Source organism: Mchenga conophoros, linkage group LG18 (genome assembly GCF_057382185.1).
Source record: "Mchenga conophoros isolate Kocher_MC1m ecotype Shallow Benthic linkage group LG18, M_conophoros_male_GT1.1, whole genome shotgun sequence".
In the NCBI taxonomy this organism is placed as follows: Eukaryota; Metazoa; Chordata; class Actinopteri; order Cichliformes; family Cichlidae; genus Mchenga; species Mchenga conophoros.
Genome location: NC_140543.1, coordinates 33,270,777 through 33,288,476, shown reverse-complemented (window position 1 = coordinate 33,288,476; position 17,700 = coordinate 33,270,777). Strand labels below are relative to the sequence as shown.

Genomic DNA, 17,700 nt, shown 5'->3' with positions numbered 1-17,700 from the left:
TCTGGGTAATTGGAAGGGGGTGGCACACTAGTGCTGCACATTAATCAACAGCCAGTGTTACTGTGGTTTCTGAAGCGAATAAGAATGTGTTCATATACCTGTACTGTAAACCAGCGTGGTGACCTGCTTGTGTTTACTTCTGTGTGTTTTGGAAATGCAAATGCTGAGGAATCTGATGGCTGTTCTACATAAATCATATCTAAGCTGTTAAACGTTATACAAACAAAGCGTGATCTCATTTTAAATGTAAACAACATGATAAACAACATATATTCTGAGCCCTCGGCGCCGCACCGCTGAAAAGCGTTTGGTAACTATATTAATGGTTCACCAAGATACCCTGAAAGGTGTCCTTCGCTCACTCTGTAAAATATCAAAGAGCAAATAGCATTTTGGTGTGGCTTTCTGATATTCTGCCAGGAGGATCATCCAGAAGAATTTTCTGCATAGGCTGAGATGTTTCCTCCTTTTTTTGTAGAGTAAAAACAACACAATTCCCTGTGCTTCAGTGGAACTGAGTGCTGGAGCTGCAGGTGCAATCAGCGCTGTGCTAAAACCTTTTAATTAACACCATCTATCATCATTAGCTGAATGGTCAGCCAGCAGTCTTGCCGTTAACTCTTAGAGAGTGAAGCGAGGAGAAAAGTAAATGATGCACTGCGCTTCTTTGCGTTTCGGCCCCGTCGCCATCAGCTCTCCTTCGTTGTGCTCAGTCACTGTTGAGCATCTCTAAAAACACATCAGTCTACATCAGCCTCAGTTAATCAGGATGGCTGCCGTCTTGTTCCTCGCTGGACTAAATAGTAAGCTAAAACTAATGCTTGCTGATGCATGTGATGGCCGCAGACTAATTGTCATACTTTGCCTTATTCAACTGAGACTGGCCTCTGGTTTGGGATATTTGTCATGTGACTGCTGGAGGAATTTGAATGGCTATATTTGTTTGAAGTGCTGCTGAAATAACTTTGACCCCCCCCCCCTTTTTTTTTTTTACTTCATATTGTACACCTTAAAAATGCAAATTCAATTTTTTCTCCATTTTTTTGTATTTTTGTGCTCCAGGTGATGATTTTTTTTTTTCTTACAGGTGCAGCAATCTACAACACAGAGTGCATTTCTACATGTTCTATACTTTTATTATATATTTTTATTTTTTCCTCCTGCCTGTAATCTTAGACATTGTCATACTATACTGTACCATATTAAATAATGTCATAACTGACATAATATTTATATAGATGATTAAATAAGTAGTATAAATAAGCAGATAAAACAAACACATGAACACGAGCCATAGAGAATTCATAGAGCACATCTTGGAGCCTGTAGCAAAATCACTCTATTGTAGTTCTATAGGACTGCCTGAACACTACACTGAATTTAATGGGACAGAAAACAAAAACCAAACAAAAAAAACTTTGTGTTCTTAATGTTTTGGCTTTTCCCCCCATTAAATTCAATGTAGTATTCAGATGGTCCTATAACTACAATGGGGTGATTTTGCTGTTTTTTTCGAGCTTTATGGAACAGAAATCCAAATCAGAATTCTTCTTTTGCTTTGTTGAACTTTAAAACTATACTGGGGTGGTGGCAGCTCAGGAAGTGGAGCAGGTCATCTACTAATTGGAAGGTTGGTGGTTTGATCCCTGGCTGTTCCAGTCTGCATATTTAGACAAGATACTTACTCCAAGTTGCATCCACAGGAGTGTCTTTGAATGTTAAATAGAAAGCACTTAAGGATAGAGAATGTGTTGTTGTGAATTGTTGAGTGAGGCGTGTTGTACAATGCTCAGGCACAGTTGAAAAGTGATATATAAGAACCAGTCCAATTGCAGTAAATGACTAAAGGTGACAAAAAGGCAATTTGTTTTGCCCCTCAATACACTTCAGTTGTCCTGCTAATTTGCTTTGTTGTTCAGTGCAGTATTGCGGGCTCCATGCATTGTATGTTTTTCATACTCGTGTGAGCACATAAGAGGCAGGTATGCTACAAAAAGCACTGCTTACCAAGGACTGAAAAGTGTTGGAGCTCTGAAATCCATCCCAGTATTTAGTCATATGGCAGGAGTGGGAAGAAGGTTTTCAGAGGAGAGTAATGTCAGTGTCTGACAGGAGTGAGTCATTAAAACACCACAAGATGAAAGAAGAGAGCGCTTGTCTGATAAATTGCATATAAAATAGCATCAGTTCTTCGATATGCAAATGTTTCTTCATTTCAGTGTCATTTATTCATTTGATTTAAGAGCAGTTCAGTTAATTTACTTTTAGACTCGCTGCTTTTCTACATTACATTCGATAAACATAATAAGAGGCACTGGATGGATTTACCAGGTGTATCTGAAATATGCAGCAATTTTGTATGTTGTGATGTGCAGTGCGCGCACATCAACTATAACTTGATTGTCAAAAGACAGAATGATAGTCTTTCTACTGAAAGCTGGACTTTCCTCTTCACTTAGTGTCCCTGCATTTTCTGTTTTAAGTTGATCGTTGTGCAGAAAGGCTTGCTGCTGGAAATGAGCAGGAGAAAATAAGATTTATTGTATTCTTTCAGGTATCAGTAAGAATATGATATATCCTCCAAGGATTTCATCTTATCAGACCCTTTAAATATGACACGGGGTTTATAATCCTGTACTACACAGCTTTACACACGGGAGAGTTATCAAAATCACTCATTTTATTGTCTGTCACACAGATTGCCAGAGTTACAGCAGAATAAAGCTGTTAACCAGGGACATGGCTCTTCTTGTTGTTTGTTTTTTGTACATTTTAATTGTATCATCATCTGACAATGTTCCTTTGAGCTTCTTGTGATGTCAGAAATGTTTGGCTTCCTTCTGTCCTCAGGTTTTCTAATAAAAGCTCAGGGCGGTTGAGGTCAGGCAGTCGTGGAGGAAAATCTGTGATTGGCAGCATGCACGGTCTTCATTGATTCTCAAATAGTTTTTAAAGCTTTGAGATGTTTTAGGGTTTGTTTTTCTTTGTTTCGTTTTTTCTGCTGGAGGTTGGATCATAGACCATGAGAGGAATCAAAGCCTTCTCACAACACTGTTACTCTTTGAATTCCACTGCAAAGTGCTGGCATGTCTTTGCCCACCTTTGGACGAAGATCTCTGCTGCGCAGCCTCCTTTGGACAGGATGTTTGTTTACTTGGATTTTAATTTATCCAGTTTTCTAAAAGCCTTTTAGAGTGACATTGCCCCATTTAGTGTCAGGAGACTCCCCTTTTTTGTCCATGACCATCGCCAGTAGGATAAATTTGCCTCAGTTTAACTCGCTCACCTATAAAGTATACACAGTCAAACTCAAGTAAGTTTGCATCAGGGATACTAATGCAAGACACATCTAATAATAAGGAAATTTAACAAAAAGAAGAAAAAATTCTTGTCTGCTCGATAGGATCAGTATCAATAATGGCATTTAGTCAGCTCCTGATAGATAACTAATTGAGTAGACTGACACAAGTAGGACAGTTGGGCTTATCATCTGTTGCCTTGTTACATAAATCCTACTGTTATTTCATCACCAACTACCGTAGATTTTTTTTGTCTGATCATTTCCTGTGAACAGCTGGTGCATCTTTGTCCCAAGCACTGTTTCTCTTCTCCAGAAGAATGGTTTAGAGAGGCTGCTCTTCCTCTGAGACCCCTGCATAGCTTCCCTTCCCCCTTTTAATTAGCAAATCTTATATTTGTGCTTTTCCACTCATTTAACAACATTTTGATGGTGTGTCCACTTTGGATCAGTTGAACCCAACTGATCCAAAGTGCTTGCTTAATCCCAAGACACGACTTCACTCTGATAACATTTTTGGCTGAATGCACTATTTTCAGTTGGTGAATGTTTTGGTGACATGTTTATTTACTAGAATGTTGTTACAATACATGACAACTTGTGTTTTTAAATGTTTAAAAATCCCCAGAACGTCTGAGAACATCACATGCTAATCAGTGTTGCTTATGCAGATTACAGGATATCAGTTAATGCAGACACAACTTGCAGTATAAGAAAAACTAACTAGAACAAAAGTCAGTTTAAATGCTTAGCAAAGCCCTGTTAGGTACAGTATGCAAAAAGATGATTTTTAAACCTTAAGTTTGAAGAACCCTAATTTAATGTAGGGCTGGGGTTTGATGATTCTAGCTTGGATAACGTGATATCGATTCATTAAAATCCTGAATCGATTTTTAAATATAATTTATTTTGCCCTCAGGTTGAAACCTCACAAAATTTCAACGACCACCAAACAGCTAAAAGGAGAGCAGGAACACGGATTCTGCACAAAGACGTAAACACAAAGCGCGGACCCGCTGACGCATCAGAATCAGTGAGACGTCGCCTTTCTCACCCGACGGCGCGGACAGCTCACCGATTCTGATCCGTCGGCGGGTCCGCGCTTTGTGTTTACGTCCTTTTTGCACTGATTCAAAAGCTGCAGGTTTAATCTCTCTCCAAACAATATTGACTAAACCAGCAGCAAAAGAAGATCCAAACTATGCTTCACATTTTGCTTCACGTAAACATCATCATGAATTCCCTCTGACTTTTCCTGTTTTGCTTCCACCAGGATAAAATCACACTTCATGCACAGCTCTCTCTCTCTCTGTACTTCAAGAACAGTTTCCCGTCTAAAAATCTGTTTTCTGCATTATTCGCTTGCTTGTTACGCACAAGTCTACCGTTGTTTACAGCGCTGTGGGCCGCTGTGTTTTCCTTTTACTTACTTCCAAAAAGAAAGTCTCATTTCTGCCGCTCAATAGGCTTCTGAACAAATTTTAAAATTACTTTTTAAAATTATGCAAAATTGCAAAACGCTCAGCTGTGTCTCTAAAACCTCTGTAACTTTGCTCTGCTTCACGTCAGCAGCATCAGGTAATGTTCATATGTTGATTAATGGTTTTCTTTCGTTTTTGATCTACTGCAGAATATTCTTAAGATCAGCTGCTATAAAATCCCAGGCCAGGAAAATCTCCTTCATGTTTTTCTGTGTTTTATCCTCAGTTACTTTGACACAAAGGCATCTGCTGTGATGCTCACACCTTGGATAAAGTCTCACAAGTGTCAGCTGTCTTTTTATAGACAAAAAATATGGAAATGTACTGATGCGTGATCAGAATTATAATATTTCTGACTGAGTCAAAATTTCCCCGATTCGAATCAAATCGAATCGAATGAAATCGTGGATCGAATCGATTCGGGACCTTGTGAATCGGAATTGAATCGATTCTAGAGATCAGTGACGATACCCAGCCCTAATTTAATGAATCTGAGCGTTTTTTTATTGTATAATTTGAATCCTTAAGTTAAAGAGTGCAGAGAAGAAAACACACAAGAGTGAGAAAACAAAGCTTTATCTTGCGCTTCTTGATCTTTTTTATAACACTTTTTTTTTGCAGCATTAAACCTTCCAACTTGCTTTCCCTGAGTTGCCCTCCTTTCATGGGAGAACATTGTGAGTTAATGATAGCGTGAACAAATTGTGCTGTGACTGTGGCCAGACTACAGACATTAATTGGTGCATTATGTGAGAATGAACCTCCTAATGAAGCACTAGTTTGACCGTACGCTCCTGAGGCCATTCCTTCTGAGGAAGGCTTTGTCATGCCATGTGCTAAATGGCTACAAATCCCAGCTCTCCTTTGAAGACTAATATGCAATGCAGGAACTAAAAACTAATTACAGTGCATTGCTGTCTTTACTGTAGTACTATCTGAATGACCTATGCATATTTACTTTGTATTATTACAGGAAGTAGCGTATTGTAGTTTAGTCACAACGCTGTCAACAGCATAATTACAATTTTGTGTTGGTAATAGTAAACTTTTGACCATAAAAATGCAATGTGAGAGCAGCTAGTGCAAGTGAGGCAATGATATTGCATATGTGTCTCCCTCTGTGAATGCTCCACTGTGAGGATGTGCAAGAGAGAAAGAGTGCACTCATGGGAAAGCGGTGTATCACTGCTGGCATTTTGTTTGGTGCATAATGTGCTACGATTCAACTTCCCTTGTTTTGCCAGCAAATTTATGCAGATGAGGTGGATCTGAACTTTTCTTCTGAGATTTGCATAATCTTCCTCACATACCTCAGGGTTCCACTGTTGAAGTAGTAAAGTGATGAAATGACCATCAGTCACTTAAAATGCTTTTCCAGACTCATCCCTCTGTCTGACCACTTTTAAGGTCATTGTCACTGCCACTGGTATTTGTCTGGACAGCTAAAGAACTGGATTCACCAGAGGTTTAGTTATTTAAACTTTGCTAAGGCTGCAAACTTATATGTGACATCCTGGATTTGTTTATAGGGAGAAAGTTCTTTCAAATCAAGTATATGCACTGCCAACTTTTCATGTCATTTTAGGCCATGATTGGGATTACTGTACTTTAGACATGATGCAAGGTTTCAAGTTCTCAACAGGATGTGATGAAAGAGCTATTGCTGCATGAGTTTTGGAAAAAATAAACTCCCAATAGTGGTTAACGTTCATTTAAGCTTAACTTTATTTATTTGTTTGATTGAAACGAAGACAGCTGGGCACTTGGGCATGTCATACCAGGCTCTAATCACAACACTGACAATTTCTTCATGCAAGGCTGCACAGTCAACAAGCAGAAATGTTATATATTCATATTCTTAACTTTAATATTGACAGGTGTTTCTAGCCATTGTTAGATTATAATATTATTTTATGCCATGTTATACCCCTAATTAAAGATTGTGAATTATTATGTAGTTTTAGTTTGCATTATTCTCCTGAATTAGAAGAAGCTGATAACTATTGCATTAGTTAAACTGATTTGCATTACATTAAACTGCTGACTTGTTGTGAATGAATGATATTGTTTTATGATGCATTATACTGCTGAGTTATAAGAAATCTAATTTGTCTGAGTAGAAGAGAACAGAGTGTGCTGGAGTTTTCTGCCCCATTTCAGCAGGAGCAGATAAACAGGGAGCCAAGGTCGTAGCTTAGGCGCTGTGTGAGAGAAAGCATGTGAATGTTTAGGCTTTGTATGATAAGGTGGAGGCACCAGAGGCTATAAAAGTTTAAGCAATGCTCCACCATTTTGAGATTTTGAGGCTGTCTGCATCAGTGTCCATCTCCCACGTGTGTGATCATTAAATCATCGTTTGACTCAACCCGACCGGACCAGTGTTGTTATTGTGGTTTTTCTCTTGTCTCCATCCCCAATATTTTGAACCTTAACACCACCCACCAAGTGTGAGTCCAGAAACTATTTTCTCTGCACCAGCTCCCAGGCAAATGTTATGCTTATCATAACAGCTGCCAGACTGAATCAAATCTGTACAGTTAGAGACCATGAAATCAAAACAATAAGCTGCCACGTTAAAGTAACTGAAAGGTTTATTCATAGTTGTTTATGCACTTAATATACTTATAATGGGTTTAATACACCAATATATGTAAACCATGCAGATTACATGTTAGTCTGGACTTCTTTAAGTTGCTTGAAGACGTTTCACCTCTCATCCGAGAAGCTTGGAACGTCTTCAAGCAACTTAAAGAAGTCCAGACGCTTTTCTTTGCAAGCTCCTTTGACTACGATGACCTGGATGACTGAGAACCTTCACAGACATTACATGTTAGTGTTTTTTCTGCCATAATTTTAAAGTCATAACAATAAGAGATCAAAAGGTCTGAGGCTCTTATGAGGCATTTGACACTGACTGAATACAGAAGGGTGATGTCTCTTGAATTTATCAGTGATATTCAACAGCAATCTGAAAATAGTGTTGCTGGTTACAGAAAGCCCAGCGTGGTCCAACCTAATTTGCTTAATTAAGGACATGTCCCAAATGTAAAGTTCTAGCACCATTTAATAATTACCACATTCATCTTTCTGATTTCACTGAATTAAATGTGAACAAACACGACCGCAACTGAGAATACTGATAGCGTCTCCTGACATCCATGTTGCATTTAATGAGTCACTAGATTGTATTTGGTGGAAAACACGGACTTTCTTTACAGTCCCAAACCTTCTATTCCTTACATTTTCAAAACAGGCTTGTTTCTTTAAGCCAAACACATTTGACACCCCGGCTTTATTTTACATCACTGTAAATCTTAAAAAAATCAACCAGATTTGGATTTAAATGGAGGGAACAAGAACACGTAAAAGACACTCCTATATCCTCCATCACCAGTGCTTTTTATTTAGTGCAGGATAAGCAGCTCACCACACTGTTGTGAATTTACAGTAAAGCACTGTGTTGGACTGGCCAACGATGGCTGTGGTGCTCATGGTCATTTAAGTTATATCATGTCACGGATTGCCGGGGCAAGCCGTGTGGAATTGTAGAAAGGGACCAAAAGGCGGCAGCTCTGGTGCAGGTGAGTGTTTATTCACAGAGGTGGGTAAGTACAAACAACAGTGGCGACAAAACATGAAACTGGAAACCTAAACTGGGTAAACTAATAAGACAAACCAGAAACGAGGATGCAGGGAGGTCCGGAGAAATACATACGGGAAGACGCAGGGAGACCGAGGGGAAACAACACAGACGAACCAGCAATTACTATGACAGAAGACACAACTTAAATACACTCAGAGAACACAGGGCCAAAGGCCAAAAGACAAAAAGAAAAACAAAACACGAGACCCAACCCAAGAAAACCAATGAAACGAAACACACCACAGCCCAAGAAAAACGGAGTCCAAAACAGAAAAGTTCAGGGGGCCGACAGCACAGGAGTCCAAAACAGTTCAGGGGGCCGGCCAGGGGGCCGACAGCACAGGAGTCCAAACAGTTCAGGGGGCCGACCGTGCGGACGGCAACGGCGGCGACGTGGACACAGTTCGGGGGGCCGGCCGTGCGGAAGGCAACGGCGGCCACTCAGGCGATGGCGGTCCGGGGGCCGGCCGTGCGGAAGGCAACGGCGGCCACTCAGGCGAAGAGGGTCCGGGGGCCGGCCGTGCGGAAGGCAACGGCGGCGACAAGGGAGACGACGGAGCAGTTCAGGGGGCCGACCGCGCGGAAGGCAACGGCGGCGACTCAGGCGATAGCGATCCGGACCAGGCGAAGCACAGGCAGAGGCCGGACCAGGCGAAGCACAGGCCGGGGCCGGACCAGGCGAGGACGAAGACTCGGATGAAGCCGGACCAGACGAGGACGAAGGCTCTAAGGCTGGACCAGACGAGGCTGAAGGCTCTAAGGCTGGACCAGACGAGGCTGATGATGATGATGATGCTGCAGCAGGCGAGGATGATGATGATGTTGCAGCCGGCGAGGATGATGATGACGCTGCAGCCGGCGAGGATGATGATGACGCTGCAGCAGGCGAGGATGATGATGACGCTGCAGCAGGTGGCTGAACAGGCCGCTCGGACCCTCCAGCCGACGAGGAAGGCTGCTGGACGGGCTCCTCGGGCCCTCCAGCGGACGAGGCATGAGGCTGGACGGGCTCCTCGGGCCCTCCAGCGGAGGCAGGAGGCTGAACGGGCCCCTCGGACCCTCCAGCGGAGGCAGGAGGCTGAACGGGCCCCTCGGACCCTCCAGCGGAGGCAGGAGGCTGAACGGGCCCCTCGGACCCTCCAGCGGAGGCAGGAGACGAAGGCCGGAGCGGTCCCTCGGACCCTCCAGCGGAGACTAGAGACAAAGGCCGGAGCGGTCCCTCGGACCCTCCAGCGGAGACTAGAGACGAAGGCCGGAGCGGTCCTACGGACCCTCCAGCAGAAGTCATCACTAAGCCAGCAGTCATGGAGGCCACTAGCTGACACAAAGGCGACTGGCAATGCACTGAGCACTGGCTCTGCCCAGGCAACGCTGACATGGTGCAGTTCTCAGGTGGCTGCTTAAACTTCAGGGGTCCAGAATTAGCTGGGGACTGAGACCTAGCCTCTGGGGAAGCCCCGGAGCGGCAAACTGTGCCAATGGCGGTTAAACTATGAAAAGCACCTTGAGTTGAAATTAGACTTTCTCCCTGCATGGAGTGAATGAGTGAAACTGGTAATACTGGAGCTACTGGGGCCTGCGCTACGGGGGGCACCGGAGCTACTGGGGCCTGCGCTACGGGGGGCACCGGAGCTACTGGGGCCTGCGCTACGGGGGGCACCGGAGCTACTGGGGCCTGCGCTACGGGGGGCACCGGAGCTACTGGGGCCTGCGCTACGGGGGGCACCGGAGCTACTGGGGCCTGCGCTACGGGGGGCACCGGAGCTACTGGGGCCTGCGCTACGGGGGGCACCGCAGACTGAACTGAGGGGGGCACCGCAGACTGAACTGAGGGGGGCACCGCAGACTGAGAAATACATACGGGAAGACGCAGGGAGACCGAGGGGAAACAACACCAACCAGCAATTACTATGACAGAAGACACAACTTAAATACACTCAGAGAACACAGGGAGATTACATACAGGTGGGAACACAGCTGGGAGTGATCACGTGACGAGAGTAGGGAGACAAACTGAAACACTCACATAAGACGCAGACCTTCACAATAAAACAGGAAACACATACACGCAATGAGATAACACACCAACTTAACACAGACTGGGGGACACAGAACATAGGAACATGAACCATGAAACAGAAGAGTATAAACACCCAAGGTAACCAAAACCACAGAATACTAATAAACTAAACAAACACGGAGTCGCAGACTCCGGATCATGACATATCAACTGATGAATTTGAATTTCAGCTGATGGTTCTAAAACTTATTAAACCTTTATACCAACTCTATATTGTCTGGTGTAAAAACAGTATAAAGTGAACTGTCAGGGGACTGAATAGAAATCTGCTAAGATAGCTGTGAAACATCTGCTTACAGCTTGTTGTAAACCTCAGAGCCACAGCAGCACATGTGAGCTGACGCCAGCCTGGACACAAAGAAAAATGACTCGAGTTTACGATAGAAGTTATCTTGAGCTTTAATTCTTTTCCAAACGCCGGCCCACTGCAGCTGATTTTACGGTTCCCCACCATCCCACTTTAACCCTGACTATCCCGTGAATATTTGCTTTTTTGCATGACTCCTACATCTGTACTCACGTTGGGGCTTTTGAATATTTCTCAGTGTAGCTCATCCCCAAAAAGAACCGGCCCAATGAGCTGAATGACTTCCGACCGGTGGCACTGACGTCACATCTTATGAAGACTCTAGAGCGGCTCTTCCTCAACCTCCTCCGACCACAGGTACAACATGCCCAGGACCCACTACAGTTTGCATACAAGGCGGGTGTCGGAGTGGAGGATGCCATCCTGTACCTCCTACACAGAGCTCACTCACACCTGGATGGGGGAAAAGGCACAGTCAGGATCCTGTTTCTTGACTTTTCCAGTGCCTTTAATACCATCCGGCCCTGTATGCTTCAGGAAAAACTGAACAGGATGGAGGTGGACCCCTGCCTGGTCGCTTGGATCTCCGACTACCTCACCGACAGACCACAGTACGTCAGGCTGAAGGACATCACGTCTGACACTGTGGTCAGCAGCACAGGAGCACCACAGGGAACTGTGCTGTCCCCTCTTCTCTTCACCCTGTACACCTCTGACTTCTGCTACAACTCTGAATTATGCCACATTCAGAAGTTTGCAGATGACACGGCCATCATGGGGTGTATCTGGGATGATCAGGAAGAGGAGTACAGAAGTCTGGTGAGGAACTTTGTCGCATGGAGTCACACAAACCACCTGCAACTCAACACCTCAAAGACTAAGGAACTGGTTGTGGACTTCGGGAGGTCTAGAGCAGGTCCACTGCCGGTTCAGATAGAGGGGGAGGAGGTGGAGGTGGTCAACAAGTACAAGTACCTCGGGCTGTGGGTGGACAATAAACTGGACTGGTCATGCAACACAGAGCACCTGTATAAAAAAGCCCAAAGCCGACTGTACTTCCTCAGGAGGCTGAGGTCTTTTAACATCTGCAGGAAGCTCCTGAGGATGTTTTACCAGTCGGTGGTTGCTGGAGTACTTTTCTATGCTGTGGTGTGCTGGGGGAGCAGCACAGCAAAGAAGGACTCATCCAGCCTGGAGAAACTGATCAGGAGGGCTGGCTCTGTGGTCGGCATGAAGCTGGACACTCTGGTGACAGTGGCAGAGAAAAGGACATTAAAGAAACTGATGGACATTATGGACAATGCCAGGCATCCTCTGCACACGGCCATTAACAACCAGAAGAGTCTGTTCAGTGACAGGTTGCTTCTCCCAAAGACAAGAACTAACAGACTTAAAAACTCCTTTGTCCCACACGCCATCAAACTGTTTAACTCCTCTCTGGAGGGGAGAGGGAGGGGAAACAACTAAGCTCTAGTGCCTCTTCACCTCACTGTGCAATACTTTTGTAAATAGTCAACAGTGCAATAGACCTCAATACTTGAAATGTGCAATTCACTTGTATTTTTATTCCTATTTATCCCCTTTGTATATTTTATTTATATTGTCTGTGTGTGTGTATGTATATATATATATATATATATATATATATATATATATATATATATATATATATATATATATATATATATATATATATATATATATATATATATATATATATATATATATATATATATATATATATATATATATATATATATATATATATATATATATATATAAAATATTCTGTAACTCTGTAACTTCTGTCGGTGCTGTGCTTTTTTGGAAATCGAATTTCCCAGAGGAACCCACCCGAGGGATTAATAAAGTTCTATCTAATCTAATCATATATAAATATATCTTTATTTTGTCACAGATTTGCACATTATCTATAACAAATTCCTAAACTTTTGACCATTCAGAGTACTTTACTTTATTCCTACATTCACACACCAGACTGTTTCTTATACATACAGTGTTAACACGCCACAACAAGTGTTACTTTGTCTGTGATCTTTATGACGTTGGCCAATAGGATCACATTATAGATAAGAATAGATCAGACGTTTCTTTTTTTGTGACCTGCGGAGACCTTTTTTTAACATATAATGGTCAAGACAATCTCACAATGAAAGACAGCAAGTCATGATTTTCCAGGGACCATTGTGCAATAAGTAGACTCTCTCTCTGTAGTCACTTCAGAAATGTATGACTGTAACCTTAAATGTTCCTGTCATTATATTTAGCAGTATATTCTAGTCAGTTGCCTGTAATTCCACATCATGCTAAAATGCTCGAGCATGTAATCACTTTTTCATGTATTTATAATTTCAGGGAGTTCAGCCACTGGAAGGTGAACAGCCTGGCTACGGAGAAGAGAGATTTCCTCAAATCTCCATTGCCCTTAGCACCAGAGTTCCTACGCAACCTGCGGTTACTGGGCCGACGACCAACCCTGCAGCAAATCAATGAAAACCTCATCAAGAAGTACGGGACCCACTTCTTGGTTACTGCCACCCTGGGAGGTAAGGGAGGACTGCAGGTGACACACTCTCCTTTATTCTCGGGTTAGGAAGTGTCGGGACACGCCAGAAATAGAGAAACCGTTCGTTTTAGGTCTCGGAGGATGTTGCCTGTGTTAGTGTAGCTCCAGGAGTCTAGCTGTCCTTTTATACCAAGAAAGAGTCTCACGTTTTAAGTAGAAATAGCAACAATGCTTACATCTTGCACTTGCAGCACTCAACAATGCTTGTCTCCCTCAGAGGTAATTTTCCACTCATCGTTCCCTCTGATGAACATTAGAGCCTCGCAGAGCAGAAGAGGGATTAAAATGACCTGTTTCATACCCCCGTGTTTCTTCATTGGATTTCTTTTTTGCCTCAATCCCCAAGGAGAGAAGTAACTCACAAAACAGATCGGCAGCAGCATCGATCGTGTGAGGGTCACAAAAACAAGAGTGAGACCTGTGTAGTGTTCAAGATGACAACCTAGTGATATTGATAAACACCTAATCTCAGTCATCAACTAGTATAGTGCAGATATACAAGTACATTTGCAAGGAGTGATAGTGAGTCTAGGCATATGTAAGGACCCGGTCAGGATTTACAATCCTAGGTTACTCAGATCATTCAGCCACATAAAATATGCTATGAATATATGAAATTGGAGATTTTACGATGATATAATTAGTCTAAAACTTAACGTCTAGTGCATCATATTTGAAAAACCAACATAAATTGCACAATACATTTTTCAGCAATAAATTGAAAAAAACAAACACAAAAAAAACTTCAAATGTGCAAATTAATAATTAATTTAATTACTTTTGAAAAAAATTGTCAGAAGGTTCAGTTTCAATTATTTCACGGTTCAGGCTTGAAATGTTTAATACCAAAATTACCCAAACACAGTTCACATAGCAGACAAATCCGGTTCTCTCACAGGAACAGTCTCCTAACAGCCGCTCTGATATTCACGTCTGCAGACGCCTAACTTTAATGCCACTTATCACTGAATGTATGCACTGGAGCAGTTTCAGAGATGGAGCCGGGGTGAATGCAGTGTCACACTGATAGTGTCTATGTGTAATTAACAGCCTCGACTAAATGGGCAGATCCATTCTGCATACTGATTACTGTAGCAGAGTGAAAACGCATGAAATATCTGGTTTTTGTTCTCTTTTCTTCTGCTGTGGTTACATCTAAGTGTATTTTGTTAAACAGTTGAGTGAAAGTGAAAGAGTGAAAAACTGATTCATTTCCCCCCCCCCCAAAAAAAAGCCACTCAGCCTCAGAAAGGTACCTTTTACATTAATAAAATGAATTGCCTTACACTTTGTGAACAAAAGTACTTTTTGGCTGTAGTTGTGACCTTGCACTTTGCAATAGAAACTCAAATGAAAAGGTGGCGGTAAATATAAACACCCTGCGCTTCCCAAATAACTGAACACCCATGAATTTCAGATCAGAGTTAGTCTCTCTGTGTTTCTCTGAATGGCTTTAAAGCCTCTTGGCACTCATCCATAAATAATGGTGTGTTTTGTTGAAGACCAAGAAAATGTGGCTTTTCTAAGCAAATCTTATGCTTAGCAAGACACTTTTGGAGTGGCGGCTTTGCTAAAGATCACACTTAAGCTCCCATTCAGATTCAATTTAGGGAGGTTGGGAATAAAGTGTTCCCTGTAGTGTCCAGTAATTGAACTTATCACTCTGAAAGTTTTAGAGAAATTACAGTAAGAGCTGTCTGCAATTTATTTGGACATTACACGGGCAAATAAAAAGGTGTTTGGTGCATTTACAGTAAGAGAATCCTGCCTCATGTGATTTGTTAAAAAGTTTCCCACATCAGTAGCTGCTGGCATTGCTGAGAAATACTTGCTCACGCTTTATATTGCTTACATGTTTTAGCTTGCACGAGATAAATGCCACGTTCGCCTTTCATAATTTCAAACGATTGGTGTCTGGGGAAGGAATACAACCTCCTCTCTTGCCTGTGTCCAATTTTAGTGGCAATGGTTCTGTTGCTGCCAATCCAAATGATACAGTACCTGCACCTCAGCAGACAAACCACAAAACCTGAAGGCCTTTCCAAAGAAATGTCAAACTCAAAGATTGTCACTCCAGTTTTTCCAAATATAACGTACGCGCTCTTCTTCATTTGGCTTTTTATCCACGTTAAAGAGGATTCAGAAAGAAACAAATGATTTTCTCAATGAAAACTGTTCATCACAGAGTGCTCTGTAAAATAATTATCATCGATCCACAGGAGAAGAGTCTCTGACCATTTTCCTGGACAAGCAGAAGCTGAATAAGAAGTCCGAAGGCAACAGCAACAGCTCAGTAGTGTCTTTGGAGCTGCTCCATCAGCTGGCCGCTTCCTACTTCACAGATCGAGAGAGCACCCTGAGGCGACTGCACCACCTCCAGATTGCCACCTCTGCTATTAAGGTACTGTTCACATTCACACAGCAAATGCACCTGGAGCACATGCTCAGATGTATAGTCTTTGATTTACTAAGAAATTAGTTTTCAGTATAAACCATGTATATGCAAATGTGTGTTTCTGAGTGTTTGCAATTCTCTAGATTCAAAAAGAGTTACAGAAAAAAAAGACACACAAATTAACACTCCTATAAAACTGTCCCTTTAAAATGCATTGCTCCATGCTCCACCTAAAATAAATGGCTCTAACAAGCAATCTTTTTTTAAAGCATATTTTCAAGGTGCGTCGTTGCTCAAAAGCTGGCAAGAGATGAAAGCAAGTGCACAACATTTTTCAAATGTAGCAAGCTGGTTTAAAAGGACAGTGCATGTGCTATAACCCACAGAGGCACCAGAGCATGGCAAATGGCAAGTTTCTCCAAAGTCCCGATGTGAAAAGCAGCACAGTCTCAGTGTGGGTGCATGCATCTGGATCACACAAGGGTTAAAAACACAATTATCATTTCTTTTCAAATAAAGCTGTTTGATTTTAGCAACGAAGTGGCTGTGACTGTCAAACTTGAAGCGATTTTAACACACTCTTACAGCCAAGTTCATTTTATTTACCTGCACACTCAACACTTGATGTGATGAGTCGTCACTTAGCCAAAATCCACCTCTGGGCTTGTGCAAGCTCTTTAATTGCGACGAGGCTCAGTTTTGTTGAAAGCACACAAAAACACAGTCAAATAAATCCTATTATCTCCTCTCTGCCTGGTTTTACCTTCCCAAATCCCCTCCCTTCCAGACTGGAAGCAAAGCTTAACCGAGCAATGCATTTTTCACATCAGAACAAATCTGTTGGCTTTCACTTGATGACAGCAGGTGTGTGGGTGGGTGGACCATGCCTTCATGCTTTAACTTAAATATGAAATCTGATTGAAATGAGTAATTGCAAAGTGTCAGCCTTGTGCGTACCTTGTGTGAGGTGGCTCCTTTCCAAGCACAGTCGCCGAAAACACGGCATGCAGAGGTGAGATTGGCTCTCAGACCTTTTTTGGCTGCCAACAGTCTCTTTAAAACAGACCCTGAAGTACTTGATTGCTCTCCCAAAAAGCCTTGAATGGTTGTGCACAAGAACCGGGCAACACAAAGGACTCCTGGACTTATTGCAAATAGCTTTTACTGGGAGAGAGAAAAGTTTGATTAGTATGAGGGCATGAAATGGAATTTTAATGAATGAGAAAAGTTTGTTTAGCTAAAGGCAATCTCAATGAAAGCAGCATCAAAACAAACTTCCCTACAATGCAGGCTTGGTCAAAAAAGAAAAAAAAAAAAAAAGATAACCTCTGCGTGCCTACAGCTTTTATGCTTATTGACACTGTTTATCCCAGCAAACCGTCACTTTAGAACGTGAGCAAAATCAAAACAAAGGAATTTTCTTGCTTACTTAAGTATGCAAAGTATGAGCGCTGCATCTCACCACTGCAGAAAAGGCTGCTAAGCTTGAATTAATTATGAACTGAAATCTTTGCTCAGCGTGATCTGTTTGTGCTGGGGGAGGCTAATGAGTGACTGGCGCACTGAAACAATCCGTCAGCTTCTGCAAAGAAGTCCACAATGGCAGATAAATAAATTAGTAGCGACCATTTAGATCTGTTTTCCACATCAGTGAGTCTGCCTTCAGTCCATCCAGTGATATTCTGTGAAGAATGCGTCCAGAACCCAACTGCTTCTCATGCATATTGAACTGCATTCCTACAGTCACGTATCAGTCATGTATACAGCCAGCTTAGTGTATTTGGTCTGATTCAACAAAATCATTAATGCAATATTTGGAGTTTCAGAAAAATCGATATGTAGTCAAATATTTGCCGAGCGGTATTATTAAAGTAAAAACAAAGTTTGAGCTCTCTCTGAAATCAGGTCC

At 42.4% G+C, this 17,700-nt stretch overlaps 1 protein-coding gene across 1 annotated transcript in view; it reads left to right on the top strand.

Moving 5' to 3' along the window:
- brinp2 (bone morphogenetic protein/retinoic acid inducible neural-specific 2) overlaps window positions 1-17,700 on the top strand; it is a 292,354-nt gene that overhangs the window by 131,358 nt on the left and 143,296 nt on the right. Inside the window, exons 3-4 of the mRNA XM_085256067.1 lie at window positions 13,186-13,376; window positions 15,616-15,797. Of these exons, the coding sequence (XP_085112193.1) occupies window positions 13,186-13,376; window positions 15,616-15,797 (373 nt within the window). The remainder of the gene's footprint in view (window positions 1-13,185; window positions 13,377-15,615; window positions 15,798-17,700) is intronic.